The 17,504-nt window shown below is 35.6% G+C and overlaps 2 protein-coding genes and 1 long non-coding RNA gene across 3 annotated transcripts in view; 1 reads left to right on the forward strand and 2 right to left on the reverse strand.

Moving 5' to 3' along the window:
- Window positions 1–153: 153 nt before the first annotated feature.
- Window positions 154–1,365, reverse strand: mRpS11 (mitochondrial ribosomal protein S11). Its single transcript, XM_012370253.2, has 4 exons — window positions 990–1,365; window positions 638–866; window positions 438–503; window positions 154–337 (listed from the first exon to the last, which is right to left on the reverse strand). Exons 1-4 carry the CDS (start codon window positions 1,232–1,234, stop codon window positions 230–232), a joined length of 648 nt encoding a protein of 215 aa, XP_012225676.1. The 5' UTR covers window positions 1,235–1,365; the 3' UTR covers window positions 154–229.
- Window positions 1,366–3,280: 1,915 nt separating this feature from the next.
- The window catches only part of LOC136999976 (uncharacterized), a 49,748-nt gene continuing 35,524 nt past the window's right edge, over window positions 3,281–17,504 (reverse strand). Inside the window, exon 5 of the long non-coding RNA XR_010890299.1 lies at window positions 3,281–3,970. This is a non-coding gene — a long non-coding RNA (uncharacterized lncRNA). The remainder of the gene's footprint in view (window positions 3,971–17,504) is intronic.
- Window positions 10,375–17,504, forward strand: part of dpr12 (defective proboscis extension response 12) — a 250,778-nt gene continuing 243,648 nt past the window's right edge. The window contains exon 1 of the mRNA XM_067355354.1: window positions 10,375–11,735. The gene's annotated coding sequence lies outside the window, so the exon portion shown is untranslated. The remainder of the gene's footprint in view (window positions 11,736–17,504) is intronic.

Genomic DNA, 17,504 nt, shown 5'->3' on the forward strand with positions numbered 1-17,504 from the left:
TAAAATAAATTACTTTAATATTCCATGTATATGTAAAAGTCAAATTGTAATAAAAAATTTTCGGAAACACATTCTTTCAAATTCAATCAATAAAATAACGCAATAAACATACATAGTTCAATACTTTGGAAACCTAAAAAGATACACAATATAGAACTTTTACAAGATATATTTTAATATATCCAATAATATGTTTACAATATTAACAATAAATTATAACATCTAATATTCAAATTCTTCTTTGCTTTCTTGGTCTTGGAGGATTGTAACTTACTCTAGTGTCATCCGTAATTGATACAATATTCACTCCAGTCATATGTAAACCTTTTATAGAAGACTGAAAATCATAAAATTTTCAGAACATTATGTATCATTAAATCAATATAACATAATTTCACAGGACAAAATAAGAAACAATTTTCTTTTTAAATACCCACCATTCTACCTGGTCCAATACCTTGTACACGTATTCGCACTGTGTTGACACCATATTCAAGAACACGCTGTAAATGAAAAACAAATGTATATATTGAGAATATATTTCATGTCTAATACACATATGACAAACGTGGTATATTGTATTTTACACATACTTACTATACAAAACTTTTACAGAACACATCTAATCTATACTTACATTAGCAAATGTTATAGCCGCTTGTTGAGCAGCAATGTTTGTCCCTTTTCTTGCATTCTTAAAGCCTTCTACACCAGCTGAGTGTAATAATACTACTTTGCCATCATGTTCAGAAAGAGACATAATTGTGTTATTTGGCGTTGATTTTATATTGACGATATACAATTCCTTAAACGGTACACCATTGAAGAGCCTATTGGGTGTGTTTGCATCAGGAAACAAATTTTGCCTGAAACATATTAGGCACAAAAGTTATTCTTTAATCAGTAATAAAACAAACCAATAAAATGTAATTAATCTCAGCTAAGATAGTTGGATTAGCTATACAAGCATGGTTGCAACTTGTACTTACTGTTGATGAGCATTTGATGCATCGAACATTGATGTGTCTTCTCCTTCTATTGCTACTCCATCATATTTGTTCTTGCCAACCTTTATTTTTTCACTTCTCAATCGAATTTCCTTGTTGCACAGCGAGGTAGTGCAAATGTTCTTTAAGGTTATAGTATTTAAACGGGCGGATAATGAAGCACTATCGGCTAATGCACATTCCGTTAATGCAGGAAATTTAATTAAACGCAAAACAGATTTAATCATTTCGATTATTTCACTAAATATCTCAATAATACATAAAAAATATCGTTAGTGCAGTGTGAATAAACAGAGCACACAGCTGTAGTAAACAATGGCGATGGTGTCGCTATACTATTGCCATCTCTGTGGTCCTTGCCACATTAAAATGAAGAAAATACATCATAGTATGATAAATAAAAAGCAAATTTATCAATTACTGGTAACTTACCGCATAAAATCTAATTGTTCGATAGAATAGTCGCCGTTTTTGAATTTTAAGTTTAATTGTTGGTATATTTGCATTTTTTTAATCTAATAATCGATTTGCGTTGAAGTAGATGCTTTTACTTTTTAATTATTCTTATTTGATATTGTTATATAATACTTATATTAAGACTTTTTGATTCAAATTATATTAATTTAATACAATTTATGAATTAATAAACCCAGAAAATATTTTGCTCCAATTGTTATATCTACATTAATTTTTAATTTATATTATTAAAATATGTATTAGAATATGTACATATATAAGTATCAGTACATCTAATAATGAGTTACAACGTTTATAATTTATACATGTGCAACTATTCATTACCTAAAAGTTACATTTGTAATTTGTAATATGTATAATATAATAATGTAATAATACTTTGTGAATTGCAAAATAGCAAACTTTGTTAAAGTAAGCTAAAAACAAGTTTTGTATAATATCTAGACATTATGCTGCAAAATATTTGTAACTGCAATATTTTTAACTAAATTACATGCTTTTTCCAAATGGAAAATACTTTTTCTTTAAGTATACAACTTGTATAAGATTTTTTGAAAAACTTATGGAAATTTGTTTTTATTTTCACACAGCCTTCTCAATATTTATATCATTAAATTAAAAACATTTATCTTTTTAAAGCAAATAAGAATTATTATAAAATAAATTATAAAAAATATGAGTCCTATTACAAAGTTTTATGTATGCATAATTACAAATAAGTGAGTAGAGAATTTGATAATAAGTAATAAAAATAGTTAACATGAAACAATATGTAATAAGAATGATAAATTGTATACTTTGAGGAAACTATATATACATATTTATAAAATATATCAATTAATATACACTCACCCGAAAAAAAAGCGGTACACTGAAAATGTGGGAAAAATTCATCAAATTTCAACTGACGATAACTTCGTAAATAATAAAGATAGAAAGTTCTATAAAATATGGAAATGAAGCTAAAAATCTCTACTTTAAGAATCAATTTATTTCAATGTTGCAAAATAAATTTATTGAAAATGGCGGATGACAAAGCGCGAGCATGCAAAATTGAAAAATAATGGTTCGAGTTTGCGACGGTGCACGGTATAAACAAAAAATTGTAGCTTATTGGGATCAAAAGCGTACGAAAGTACAGAGTCTCCTCTTTAAAATGCTTTTTTATGCATCTCGATACGATGATTTTTCGCCGAGAGATTCGCATTTGAAGAAAAAGGCAGATTCTTACTTCTAGGCCTCTCACTTACAGTACAGTCTGCAAATCGTTCTCCAACGCGACGGTATACTCGTTCTCGTCCGTCTGAAGAATACAGACAAAAACGAGATTCGTCGCTAAAAAGAACGGTACTCCATTCTGCATATGTCCAGCCTGCATGCTCGACAGCAAAATTGAATCGAGTTACGCGATGGCGACGCATAAGCGAAGGTACATTTGCTAGCCTGCGCGGAAAAAGACCGTGTTCCGCTAATCTGTTTCGAATAGTGTCAACGGATACATTACATTCGCGGACATCTCTTAAATTGTTTCGAATTTGAACAGCCGTTCGATGTCTGTCTCTTAATGAATTTAAAACAATAAATCGGTCATCGTTTTCATTCGTACAACGAGGACGTCCCGAACCAGGTCTTCTTTGGACAGAATTAGTCTCCAAGTACCTAGCATAAGCACGTTGCACGGTTGACACTGATAAATCAAGTGCCTCAGCAACGTACCTTCGACTTCTCCCATCTTCAATTAACGCTACAACTTGAGCAAAAGCATTTTAAAGAGGAGACTCTGTACTTTCGTACGCTTTTGATCCCAATAAGCTACAATTTTTTGTTTATACCGTGCACCGTCGCAAACTCGAACCATTATTTTTCAATTTTGCATGCTCGCGCTTTGTCATCCGCCATTTTCAATAAATTTATTTTGCAACATTGAAATAAATTGATTCTTAAAGTAGAGATTTTTAGCTTCATTTCCATATTTTATAGAACTTTCTATCTTTATTATTTACGAAGTTATCGTCAGTTGAAATTTGATGAATTTTTCCCACATTTTCAGTGTACCGCTTTTTTTTCGGGTGAGTGTATATTAATCATACAATATATACACATAACGCATCTACCAAAAATCATGTTTTCTACGTCATATATTTTGCAGAAATAACCAATTTATAATATAAACTTTGCTTTGAAAGATTTATAATTCACGACGGAAAGCTATCTGTAATATTATATGCTGTGTGATACAGAAAATATTTAAAAATCAAAATACATATATGTACAAAATATTGTATATATCAAAATATACATTCATTTTATATGTATGTGTTTTGATTCTTTAATTATTTTCTGTTATATAAAATTATAAACAGATTTCTGTCTTGAATTCTGTGTGTACCGCAAATTATTGATTGTTTAAAGAGGGATTAAATTTTTCGTACTTTAATCATACTCACTCTGCATATTGCTGATCACCTTAAAGGGCATAGTGCATTCTGCAACAAATAAAGTCAATGTATATTAATTCGACCTTTTAATCACGAGTGATGTGCATTAAATATCAAATTATAATAGTAATAAATATAGTGATAGTTTTCAATTGGTACGTGCATATATTTGCAGTATAAATTCGTCAATGATTAAATTTCATACAAATCGCCTTAAATTAAAAACAATTTTCCTCGCACGGTAATAATAATCGTTACATTTCAAATTGATTATCATACTATACGGCTTTATATAATAATTATTTATAGTACTTATTTATAGAAATTTTGAAAAAAAATATTTGTTTTTTAGTTTATCTTAAATAAAAAATTTCGTTAAATTTAATAAATCCAATTGAGAGAAAATAATGAACACAATCTATATTATATGATATGCGTAACATGTGAAGAAAATCTAATGAAATTTATAGCAATTTGTTTGTATATTTATATTTTGTTTTTTGTTTATTTACATTTTCATTTAGATGTTATCAGTATCAGCTTTTGTATTGAATTTAGCAGAAATTTAATGAAAATTTGCTATTTGCTTCGAATAACCAATCTGTTATTCCGGCTTTCAATTTCTTTCATTAGTGTTACCGCTTGAATGTTCGAAATGGTGTGCATGATTTCAATAGTGCGAAATTACGTATTAGTTATCATCATACTACCCATGGACCGTGTTCCCGCATTTCCCTTACGAGCCATTTCTGGTTCGTGGCTTCTCCGCGTATAATAACACATGAATAATATTGCTGCGATAGTATTATGTATGTGCGCGCAAGAGTATGCAATCCTTGATGTCTTGCATCTTTTTTCATAGTTAAAAAAAAATTGGAACGAGTTTAATAAAAATATTGTTTATGGATGTATGCGGTCATTACGAGTTTTAAGTACAACATACATATGTATTTTACATCGATTATACAAAAAGCCCACTTGTTTAAATAATTAAATCATCATTATCCTCCCACATTAAATAGACGTTATTAAGCAGAATTTAATATTTCGTAAAACAGTAATTATGCATATTTGGCACATTTTGATATGTAATATTAAAAAATCCATTTATATTTTAATATTTTACAAGTAAAAGGTAGATACAATGTAAAAAAAGCAAAAATAAAAACATTTCCATACACTTTACTAATTTTTCCAGCGACAAAGCTAAAAATATATTTATAAAAATGTTTGTAATAAAAATAATTGCAGTATATTATTAAAAATACGCATATCACGCGTTTCAGATAGTGCAACGAATTGTGAGTTCCTATTACATGGAGAATAAATCTGTTTTGCATGGATTATTTTGTATTACATATATACGTAGGAGGAAACGTGCGATTCGCTTTATACTTAACAAATTAACGGAACTGATTCAGTGGTTTTGCAGGAGGCTTTCAAGATAGAATCTACTTCGTATATAGAGTTGCGCACACTCGACGCGAAGTGTATTCTCTCTCTACCCCTCCCTCCCCACCTCTCTTTCCATTCGTGGGATGGAATTAATTACAGGACCCCTCTCATTTACGCAGTTATTATGAACCTCACCCTAAGACCATTACTGAATTACGCCGAGGGACCTGCTTGAGTCCTGTTTGCTTGAACATCAAACACATACTTTGTTACATATTGACAGTTTTACGTCCAAACGCTTATCCACCTTTAGTGATATCCGATATAAATATTTTAAGCAGACGAAACGTGGAAACAAAGAGACGTCGACACCATTTTTGTAAGAGCACAGAAATTCACACAAAACCACTCGATATGCTAAAGTTGTAACAGACAAAAACATTCTTTGCAGTATTCTTTTTTATCACACTAGCGCTTTGTAAAATTTACAAGCAGATTTATTTTACATAAAAGATCACGTAATAATATTTTTTTGTAGAAATATGAATCTTAGAACTTTTTAAAAATTTCTGCGTACAGTACACACACACACACACACACACACACACAAATCATTCAATGTATCAATTATATTACCGATTAATAAAAATTAGGATTTGGTTTAACGTAAATGTCATTGCTTGGTATCATTCACTCTTTTATTTCTATGCAACATTTTTAAAAATTTTCCTATTTTCTCTCTCTTTCTCTCTCTTAACTCACGAATGTTTTAGCTTAGCTTCAGACCATTATTAAAAATGGATGTGCAAAAACGAAATTTCATCCTGCCGCATCGATCACATGTATTTCACCTCTCTTCTGCTTGATGTCATTGCGACTACATCGGAGTGGAAAGTTTTATATCGGATTTAACGTCATCGACGACGACGGCGTCGACGGGCGAAATTTGGTTTTCAATACTAAACGAGCGTTCGCAGGAACAGTAAGCGCGTCGCGAGGGAAACGCGGGAAAGGACGACTGTCGTGGGAAAGTCAGCAAGCATTCACAGCACTCAAGCTCGGTTTATCCAAAGGAACGATATCGAGTATCCGTTTGTACCGTTCTACCCGTTTAAGCGCAGCCGAGTATTCCATTCTTTGGAGGGTCCGCGGAGTTTCCCCGATATTTCTTAAAGCGACCACCACCGCGATAGATCCTGTGCGCTCGTTTTATCCCGCTACTTTTCCGAGTCCCTCTCACATATATCATAAGGTTCCCCCGGCAGTCCGAAGAAAACAACGCGACTCGAAAGCGCAGTTCCCGAAGTCGGGTTTGCATTTACATGCATCCTGCATTTTACGTCTATTTCCAATATTGAAATATTGACGAATAAAGCAATACGAAGTGTCCCATGATAGGATTTCAACTATACGCTCTTGGGATTATCGTGAGCTTAAATAGTTCAGCATATATGTATGTCTAATGATTTTTTAAAAAACCGCGATAAAATTGTTCATTACAAATGTAAAGCAAACTAATTCATAAACAGATTATTTACTAGTGAAAAAATAATAATTTTTAAATTTGAAACAAATATAAAAAAGTGACTTTATAATAAATGACTTTATAGTAAATTTATTTCTGCACACACAAAAAGACTGATATAAATACATCATATATTTTATTCTTGCTCTTGTTTCATATTTTACTTACGTTAACACTTACATAAACGCTCTGTAAAATCAACAAAACAGAAAACATAATTGAATATCAATTGCGTTCGAAGTATCGTTAGAAACGACTTCCTTGTGCAGTTAGTACACATCGCTTTTCCGCTTGAATAAAACAAAGCAAGTCGGCAGTGGATAGGTATCTATCGCTTGCTCTTTACTTAACATTCTACTTTTGTATTGCGTATTTTATCGTCTTTCTTGGATGGGATGCGATAGAATAAGAGAACGACTTTGTTTTGAGAAATGTTAAAATTATTACTCCGTTTTTCTTGAAAGAAACAATACGGTTCGAAAGCTCGTAGCTCTCAAAGTCGTCGCTTACCGAGATCTTATTTACCCGTTTGTATCTTCAGATTCCAGATCTTTCTTTATCGCCTCTCTCTAAATCAATAGAACACGAGTATGATTCGAGAGCAGTTGCGTGTATAAAGGGTATCAGTCTGTTTAGTGTAGCAAACTTCGTTGAAATAAAATAGTTTATCCTTTCATCTTTCTCTATTACTTTTTCTATCTATAACAAGAATTATCTACGCGTTTCTTTCAATTTATTATTGGAGATACATATTGCATGTTGCTCATAAAATATTAATTTATAAATCACATTTCGCGTATTCGCATATTGTTACTCAGCATTATAGAGATGATATTTATTAAATATATTATCCTGTACATATATACTGTGATATATATATATACACTGACATATATACTGTAATATAATGTGATTAGCTTGAAATTTTGCTTGAAATATAAACCTTGTTATTTCAGCGTAATGTATAATTATATACGAGATTCGAACATAATTCTGAATTTTGTTTGCTAACAAATAATACACGGCGAATAAATTTACTAATGGTATAAGTTTCACACGTCTATATGAATTAACAATAATAAGACTTGTGATAGCTTCTTACGTATCCATTCATAATTCTTCGGCCTATAAATTTTTAAAGAAGTAAATCGTCTGACCTTACGTTCCTTCAGTACATGGCTCTCGTTACGGGACTACCAAAAGAATCTGGGATGAAAGGGAGTTATGAACCGATCGGAATTCCCTACCTCCTTCGTTATTTATTCAACGACGCTACATATCCGCACGCAGCCAGGGTTTGAATATTTTATGAGAGCTATAGTACGTGTGTGTCGGCGCTTCAGATATCACGATTCGCGTTTGACGATCGTCTTGATCGTAAAAATTGTCGAGAGTGTATCGAAGTTCCGCTCGTAGGAAGTCCCTTGTCACAGAGCTTTCACATCCACTTAAAACTGTATGACGAACGTTGGATCGAGCCCGGAGAGAGAACTAGCTGTCCAACTTAATTTCGTCTTGTCGGGTCTTACGATCTTCGTGCAACACAACAAACATAAAATCGATTGACTTAATTTCAAACTGTTGACATGTATTTCATCCATTTTAAAAGTCAATTAATCATAGATCGAATAAATGTTTTAGCATATATGTATGTATTCTCGATCTCCGAGAATTTAACGACACAAAATCTAAAGATAAGTGTTCCAATCATTAAATAGATTTTGATGATTTAGCTCGCGCAGTCTAATTAACGAACGATTTTTACAATGAGATGGAACAAAAGAATCTTCAGATACAAGAGGGAAATTATAAAATCAATAGAATCTCAGTGGCGGCCCACTCGCGCAGTTTTAACTCCCTTTTCTTACAGAGCGACTCTCGCCATTTTCTTATTCCATCTTTTCCCCTGTTCTTTTATTAACGAGTAATCGCGGCCAGTCGAGATGAGCTATCTTTTTTAATTGCCTACGAATGTATGAGTATTCACAGATAAATGTACATATATGGCATATATTGTGCATTGTGCACAATAGTATGTCATGCATCGTCTGTTATTTCTTTGTGGATTAACGTTATTTGTTGCCTTTAGAACTATCTCTCAATTCAAACACAAAACACTGAAAAACTAATTTAAACAATGTAGGATAAAAAAATCTAATAATAACAATTACACAATAAAATCAAGTTTTTGAATTCTAGAGTAACTAATTAAATTATGAAAATTCATAATTTTCAAGTTTTTTGATCTTTTGATTTCAAAAAGATTTATTAATTAATTAGAAATTGCAGCGCTAACATTTTCTGTTACGGACTGCTTTATAAATAATATAAATTATATCAAAATGTTTTAAATATATTTAATAAATTAAATAAAATATTTATAACTCTGTAATATTAAATGCGTCACAATTTTCATATATTTTAGATAATAATAATAGAAATACTACTGCAATATTTTATGAATTGCAGTAAATGCATCAAATTCTTTTAGCATTATTTTAAAATATTTTACATAAATGTTAATGTTTTAAGAAAATTTTATATCCAGCAATAATTTTATGTCAAATTTCTCAAAGTGACTTTCCCATGCGTCACTTCATTTTTGCTTTGTTTTGTCAGCAACATTGACAGAGTTTATATATCTCATGTTTGAAACATTCATTGAGAGAGCTTTGGCCCGCCACATAATATCTCATACTCCACGAGATAAACTCGATATTTGGAAATCGGACGCATTTATTTCACAAAATTATTTAGAAAGTTATTTAAGTGATGTATAAAATACGTAATATTAAAATTTGAAATATATGTCATATTGTGTCGTTTGTCTCGCAAATACATTCCGTAAAGCAAATGTTAGATTCAGATAAATATTCTCTATAATTTAAATCATATAATATTATTTATATTTTTTTGAAGTTAAGTTAACAATCTTATACTGTTCAGTGAAATATTTCCCACACAGATAACTTATACCAAAAATATTTATATAAAAAGACTTCTGGTTTTAATATAATATAGAAAAGATAATGTGAAATAATAACATAGTCCGACTACTTATTTAAAGTTTTCAACACACTTCTAGCCACATACGCTGTTCGAAAGTTTCTTGGATTTATGAATACCGGTTCAGACGTCAGCACTGCCAATTTTTTCTCGCATCAATCGATCTACGAGCGGACCGCGTGATCTACGATTGCCGCCGATCAATGACACCTCGCCACCACTACCGAATCCTGGTCTCCACGGTCTGCAGGTGTGGACATTGGCTACGAGTAGAACGGTCGACATTCTCCACCACCCATCCTGTCGCTCGCTCTTTTTCTCTCTTTCCCTCGCGAAGGGTGGACACATGCTCGGCCCTCGTCGTCGTCCCCACGAATTCCAGGGATCAATGCGTTGGTGCACCAAAACGCCTGCGCTACCCCCTCTTTCATATCCCTCCATCCCTTCCTATCATCCCCTCCACGCCCGTACCACCCAGCAGCAGCAGCAGCAGCAGCAGCAGCAGCAGCAGCAGCAGCGGCGGCAGCAGCAGCAGCAGCAGCGGCGGCAGCAGCAGCAGCAGCAGCGGCGGCGGCAGCGGCAGCGGCAGCGGCAGCGGCATAGCAGCACAAACACGATATTATAATCAGTACGAGCTACGAAACACCCTATTTTCCACGCCGGTGCCGCGGCGCTAGCCCAGTGGTAGTCCGGCTGTGCCGGTGTAACCGGTTGTGTGTCGAGAATCTACCCTCTTTGAGCATAGGCAGGGTCCGCCACCTTACGCTCAGCGATCCACTCACACCCGGTACTCGTCCCTTCCACGACCGATATTCTCCCCCGGTGCTCCCACTCCGGCAGCGACGCTCCCCCTCACTGTCGCTCCCTCCCGCGTGCGCGTCGCCCAACCCTCGGAAATTCTGAAAGCGGTTCGCGCCTGTGCAACGCGGGGGTGGCGAGGGACCGAAAATCGAGGTGAAAGGAAACTCCGCGGATCCGGCCTAAGGGTCTCTCCTAGGGCTGATGCGTGTCGGCCGTACCCCCTCGCGTGTGCGTCCTACGAGCGCGAAAAATTGATATACGCGCGCGCGTTACGTGCAACACACATACAGACGTATATACACCCGCGCGTAATATATACACGCGTGCGTGTTCGCGCCCATCGCGGGATACGCGTGCATACGTGCGTGGGATTCGTGACGTATCGCCAATATTTTCACTGCCTCGGGATATCGGGCCTTCCGCCGTTGCGACCCCCCCTCGCGACCCGCAGTTGAATCCGGAAAGAGCACCCGTGACGCGCGAAACTGTAAGCGCTTACGCTTCGTCAAGGATACGCGACAGTCGTGGTTCCTTTCATCGCGCGGCTACTTCCTCAAGTGACACACTTTCGTCCGCAAGAGAAGAGAAACTCTCTTACGGCGAACTTACGGTGATTGCAGAAGGAGGACTGTGTTGGATAGTGTGATTGCCCTCGAGTGCACGCGACGATCCGCGAGGGCAGGTGGGAATTTGCAAGTGCGACATGCCAGTGCGTCGTCGTCGGGCGCAGTGACCAGCCGTAACAAGTTTTATCAGTGACTCGCGCCCGATAACACGTTAGTTTTCTTTCTTCATCGCATGCTGCATTAATTAGCAGTTCGCGAGAGTGCGGAGTGACTGGCCTCCAAGCGGTCCCGCCGCTGTGGTGCGCGATCAGAGAGGATCGAGCCGCTCCCGTTACGAAAGAGATCATGTGTCCCCAATTGCAGCCCTCCTTTGAGGGTTAAATTGTCGCTTCGGTGTCGCGCGATCGGCCGACACGGATTCGCGAGTGTTGTGCGCGACGAGCTCGTCGGCGATTGTCTGCACGAAGACATCTTTACAGTGACGCGAGGGTCAGCCGTGTACCACATTCCCGCGCTACAAGTGAGTCCTAAATCACTGCAATTTCATGATTCTCGACAATAACTGTGTATAGTTTGCCATGACTCTCTATTCGGATTACGTGATTACGGATTACCATGTCGACATCACGCTGAAGAGGGTTGAAATTGATGGAAAACTATCTGGCGAGCTGTCATGCTCAGATAGATTTACATAAGACCGTTTTCTCATATCGAGCAATTTCTAATAATGCTGTCACTTACGTGAGATACGTATATAGAACAGATTTTACTTTAAAAAAAAATTTTTGTTAAATTTTTTACAAGATCTCAACAAAGTATCATAAATATTATTGTTCTTTTTTTTCCGATTTCTTTGATTAAAGAGTCAACGAAATCACGTTGGAATCGTTTTCTTCTTTGAAAAATAAATATTAACATATTGATAATTTTAGAATCGTTCTTTAGAATTCGCAATTAAAATTAAAACAGTTTTTATGAATTTTCTTTTATGGAAAAATCAACTTTAATTTAATAAAAAATTTATATATGTACGATAATGATAATTTTAAAACTGTATATTGTCACTTTTGCAATATTGTTTTCTCTCAAATTGCAATTTCGATTATTAATATCAAAGCTTAAATGTAACTTCGGTTGTTTAAATATAATTAAATTGTTAATTGTTGCAATGCAAATATATCAATTTTATAAAAAAGTTTATAAGATAATATACATAAAGTAATAAAATAAAATTAAAATCATTTCTAAAGTAAAATTATATATATTTATATATTTAACACGCATGTACAAATTCTCTGAATTAGTGAATAGATCAAAAGCATAAGGAAATGATAAAGATTATTTCCGTTAAATGTTAATATCTAATCTGTATAAAATTGAGAGCCATCAATTTCAGTTCTACTTTAGCCGCAGCAACGTTTTAACGTCGTTAACCCGTAAGAAATTTTATCGCTCGCGATTTCATCGTAAAACTATTAGGCCTCAGGGGACATCCATACAGTGCCATGGCACATTCTACATCCAATCCGTAATCACGTAGAGTGTTTCCAGAGAATTTGCGGTTATTCAATAGGAAGCAATAGATTTTTACCACTCGTCTACTCTCAGTTGAAAAGTCCTCAACGCCCTCATCCGCTTTGCAGGACGATTTGTCACGATTAAAATCTTGAAAGGAATTTCCATCGTGTCCAATTCGGGTCACTACAAACCCGATCAACAAAATGAAACCCTAGACTCTCTTACAGATCTCGGGTATTGGTGAATTACAAAGCTTTCTGCCAATGCGTGTCGTGCATCATATCATTAAGGTTTTTGCGATCAATCCATTTGTTGTTTTATCGTGAAATTCATCGGAAATCACAGTCATTAATTTTTTTGTATTATCGATGATGGAAATCCTACTTTGTATAGACGAGTATCTTTACTCCAGCAATTTTTCACAGTTTTCATGTCAAATGTTTTACTATCTCAGATTATCTTTTCTGACGTGTACGCAATTAGGTTGCATATTATTTCGGATACGACGTATTTTCAATTAGCTTAAATGCGTGTTATAGAAATTGTATTATATATGATACGCGTTGCGAGTGTGAAAAGATCGTATTTCTCAGAACATAAGGCCGCTTAGATCGCTATAAATCCCGACTATGTGCGAATGGATAAGCCTTTAATACGGCGCGTGACGTGCCATTGATCATCATACAGGCATCGTTCACGTAGTTAAGGTCTTAATGTTTCCCTGGCGCTACGCTGATTTTACTGTTATTAACCCGATACGCGCGCACAACGCGTTGAGATAAGCGATGCAGTTATTCATTTCTAGCCGATTATTACTGATTGTTATTTCTACAATAGAAAGTTTTATCGGAAACAATTCGCGTGAGAGTATAATGTATACGTTATCTTCAATACAAGCTTATACTTTTCACAAAATACTTACTACGATACATACTTTTCCGTTGCAAAAATCGTTCATATTTTAATTTAATAATCTTTAATAATCTGTCGCTTGATCTTGAAATAATTGGATAATATAATAAATTAAATGTCAACTGACATGACATTTTTATCAATTAAAAATGTAACGCTGTAAAAATGTAAAAATGTAAATTATTTTTTTTCTTCTCTAATTCTATAAAATATATTGTAATTAAAATTGAAATATAAATTCAAAATGCTGTATTATTGTAAACATGTTATATCTACAAAATTCAATTTATTCAAAATAATTCAATTTATTCAATTATTCAAAAATCGATTTTTGGAAAATATGTTAATCAATGTAAGACTATGTCACACCTTTCTGCAAATTTTACGAAAAATCACGAAAACTATATAAAATATCTTTCTCAGCAGATTTTAGTTTAAATATCTGCTTTGCTGTATTTCGCACTGTCTTGTACAAGTCAGTGCATCTTCGGAGAGTGTCTAAACTCGAAGTCTTCGTCGAAAATCCGATCACACGAACGATAGAAGACGCTCACCACAAAAGCGTCTTGCTTCGGCTGTTCAACTTAACCGCGTCCTTTGATGCGCGACCTGTGTTCTTAATTTAATTTATTATACTATTGGTCGCAATTGTAGAGTTTCCGGGTGTGGTGTCCTGTGAGTCAGGTCACTATAAATTTCAACCTACGAGCGGAGTAAGCTTTCGTACCGTTGTGTGATGTGCCATTGATCATAGCGCAGACACGTAGCTCTCGCGTAACTAAGGGTTTGAGGTTTAGATGTAGTTACGTTAATTTTACGAGCCGCCCCAGTTTTCCACCCCCTCGGCGTTTTGCTCTTCTAGGCATGACAACGCCGTCAGGAAATTACGTGCGGTGGTGTGCCGACAAGTGATCTCCTCTCTTCTTCTACATCTCTCTCTTTCCCTCTTCCTGTCTTCCTCTTTGTTCTCGAACCGGATGTTTCCTGTCTCTCGACTCGGTCCATGTCAGTCGATGTAGTACGCCACAGAAGCGTACACTTGAGAAGATTATCTCTTTTTGTAATCCGTAACTTTTCGTTATACGATATCCTTAAGAGTGTTTCTTTTGTGTACTTCTTTTGGATTATTTCAAGTTGTTTTACAATTTTAATCACATCTTCCTCCCCCCTTTTCAGATTATTACACTCCAAAAGTGACAATCTTTCTGTAATTTATGAACATTAATTATGTTATACATATACATGTGTGACACGGAAGATATTACATCGTTTGCATTACGTATCATTCATTATTTTCTATTATTACATCAAAGTATCATAAAAAACGAAAAGTTATGGATTATAAAAAAAGATAATCTTTTCAAAGTGTACGCTTTTGTGGCGTACTAAATATATCGACTGACAAAATATTTACTCTTTAAATTAAGCGTTTATTTCACATGTATCATATTTCCGCTATTATATTTTAATATGTATTTTTGATATTGATATATTACAGAGTTAGCAGTGTATTACGAAGGCAAACGTATGCGCGGTAGTGATTTAATATATGAAAATAATCGTATCGTGTATGCACTTGCACGCGCGCGCGCATTACAAGCGGTATACGCGTACATATAATTTCGACCGATATGTCGACGGAAATTGTTTACACAGTCACTGTCACTGGAATCAATTATCTATCGAATCCTCCCGTTGCATAATCTCCGCGTCATGCACTTACGAGTTTCCAATTTCCGTTGCCGATATTTACACGCTGTTTCTACTTCGCCTTTACATAATACGTATACTTTATGTAGTTGCGCAAGCTACTCCACGGAACGTAGACAAGAACCTCCTGTCTACACCATACCTCCCGCCGTCGCGTATCTTACGTTTTTGCTCGCGATATCGACTTGTCATTCCTGCCAAACTTGACTCTCGCGACAGGACAATGAACATCATTGCTTGCGTCGCGTCCCTCGTCCTTTCCCGCTTCTCCTCCGGTTCTCTGCACCTTTCCCAGGACCCTTTGTCCTCGCTGCGCGACCCTTCTCCGTCTTTGGCCCACAAGTCGAACGAGAGCAAATTAGATATCCATTAACGTCGACTGGCGAGTTCGAAGTCTTAATTGCAGTCAACCCTACGGCTGTTTGCTCACGAGCGCGACTAATACGCGTTTTATCCGAACAACAAGGGGTTCATCGTGTGTTACACCAGAGTGTTTTCCGCTGGTGAAGCGGGATTGTTAAAGAGAGAGGGAAAATGGTATGGATAATCCTTAGGGTAGGGTCTTTCATCGCGGTACGGTCTGTGTGGCGAACGTGAAAACACCGTCACGAGAAGTTATGAGTTAAGAACGTCGAAAGATGAGCTCTGAGATTGAAATTGATGATGCTGGCGCGTTATCACGGCGAAAACAAGTAGGAGAGAAGCCGAGGAAATATCGCATGTATGTTGAAGATGTTTTTGCAATTGTAACGGTAATTCTAAATTCTCTCGTGTTAATCTGGACATGGTAAGAAAATGATGTACATTGCAGTTTCACAACACAAAATATGAATATTTCTCTACGTTGTCGTGTGTACAACGTTCTCCTATTTGTTCAACTTCTTACATGCAAAACCGTGAAATAAAATTTTGTTGTGTAATTTGATATGATTCATTATCATCAGTAAATTACAATTAAAAATTATTAAAAATATAAAAAATAAAATAAGAATAATATGAAAAAATACAAAAATATATAAAAATAAATATTTTTCATTGTTATTGAAATAATGAATTCCGGAATACTTAATAATTGTGGCGATTTGCTCAAGTAATTTCGTTCAAAATTTAACAAGAATGTTACATGAATATTGTCAATATTAATCGCAATGCAATCGTGTGTGTATACTTAATAACACTTAATAGTTCGACACTCATTACAGCATTTATGAGGAACGTAATGAGCAGAGCATTTTGCAATTCCTGTGCTTAATATAACTTTCATTACATTGACTAATGCTACCGTGGTGATGGATAGAACGGACCATGTAGGATCAAATGAACCGTTTTGTGTGTAAAAATGGAACGTTGCTGTCGCAGCTAAATAGAGATAAATTGGTCACGCTGATCCGTTCACGCGGTGTTAACGACCGATGCACCAACGAATCGCTTAATGACATTGCTGGGCTATTATAGTCATTGTACGAATTCAGCGCCAAATATACAGCAGCTCTCTCAGCACGACGGGCAGTACTCGCTTAACATTTGTTGTCACTACAAATAATCATATTATAGCAATCTATATTGATTAGATTCGCAGCTAATGCACGATCCGGCCGAAAGTACCAGAGTGTTTTCCTTGTTTTTCGATCGTTCTTCCGACTGCCGCGGAAACAATGGCGTTTAATCGCATTTCGAAAATTGCCAAGTAACGCGGCGTATTACGCCCGCCACCTAAAATCGCGGATATTAATTAACTGCTCGCCGCAACTCATCGTCTCGAAAAGCATAGAAATGTTAATACCCAGGCGTTAGTACAGCGGTGTGCAAAACGCCAGATAACTTCCTGAGCTTAATTAAAAGCAAAAGTTACACGGATAAACGTGGCGCCGCGCGGCGCGTTGCTTCTCCCAAGATTTAATCCCCGGCATTTCTCGCGGTCATTGTCACGACCTTAACAAGAAAATACCTCTCTTACAGCTGTCGCTGCACTATCGCTCAATCGCTCATTGCATAGATAACGCATAGCGACTCAAACACAAAGCCAATGACGACGATTCGAACTTAATATTAGTTTCGCGTCAATTACCACGTTTAAAACGTGAATTATATCTGGCCCGAATAATTAAGGCCGGATGGGAGTTTGCCGGATGACGGAAGCAGCGATTTG

The sequence above is a fragment of the Linepithema humile genome, chromosome 5 (assembly GCF_040581485.1).
Source record: "Linepithema humile isolate Giens D197 chromosome 5, Lhum_UNIL_v1.0, whole genome shotgun sequence".
Lineage (NCBI taxonomy): Eukaryota > Metazoa > Arthropoda > Insecta > Hymenoptera > Formicidae > Linepithema > Linepithema humile.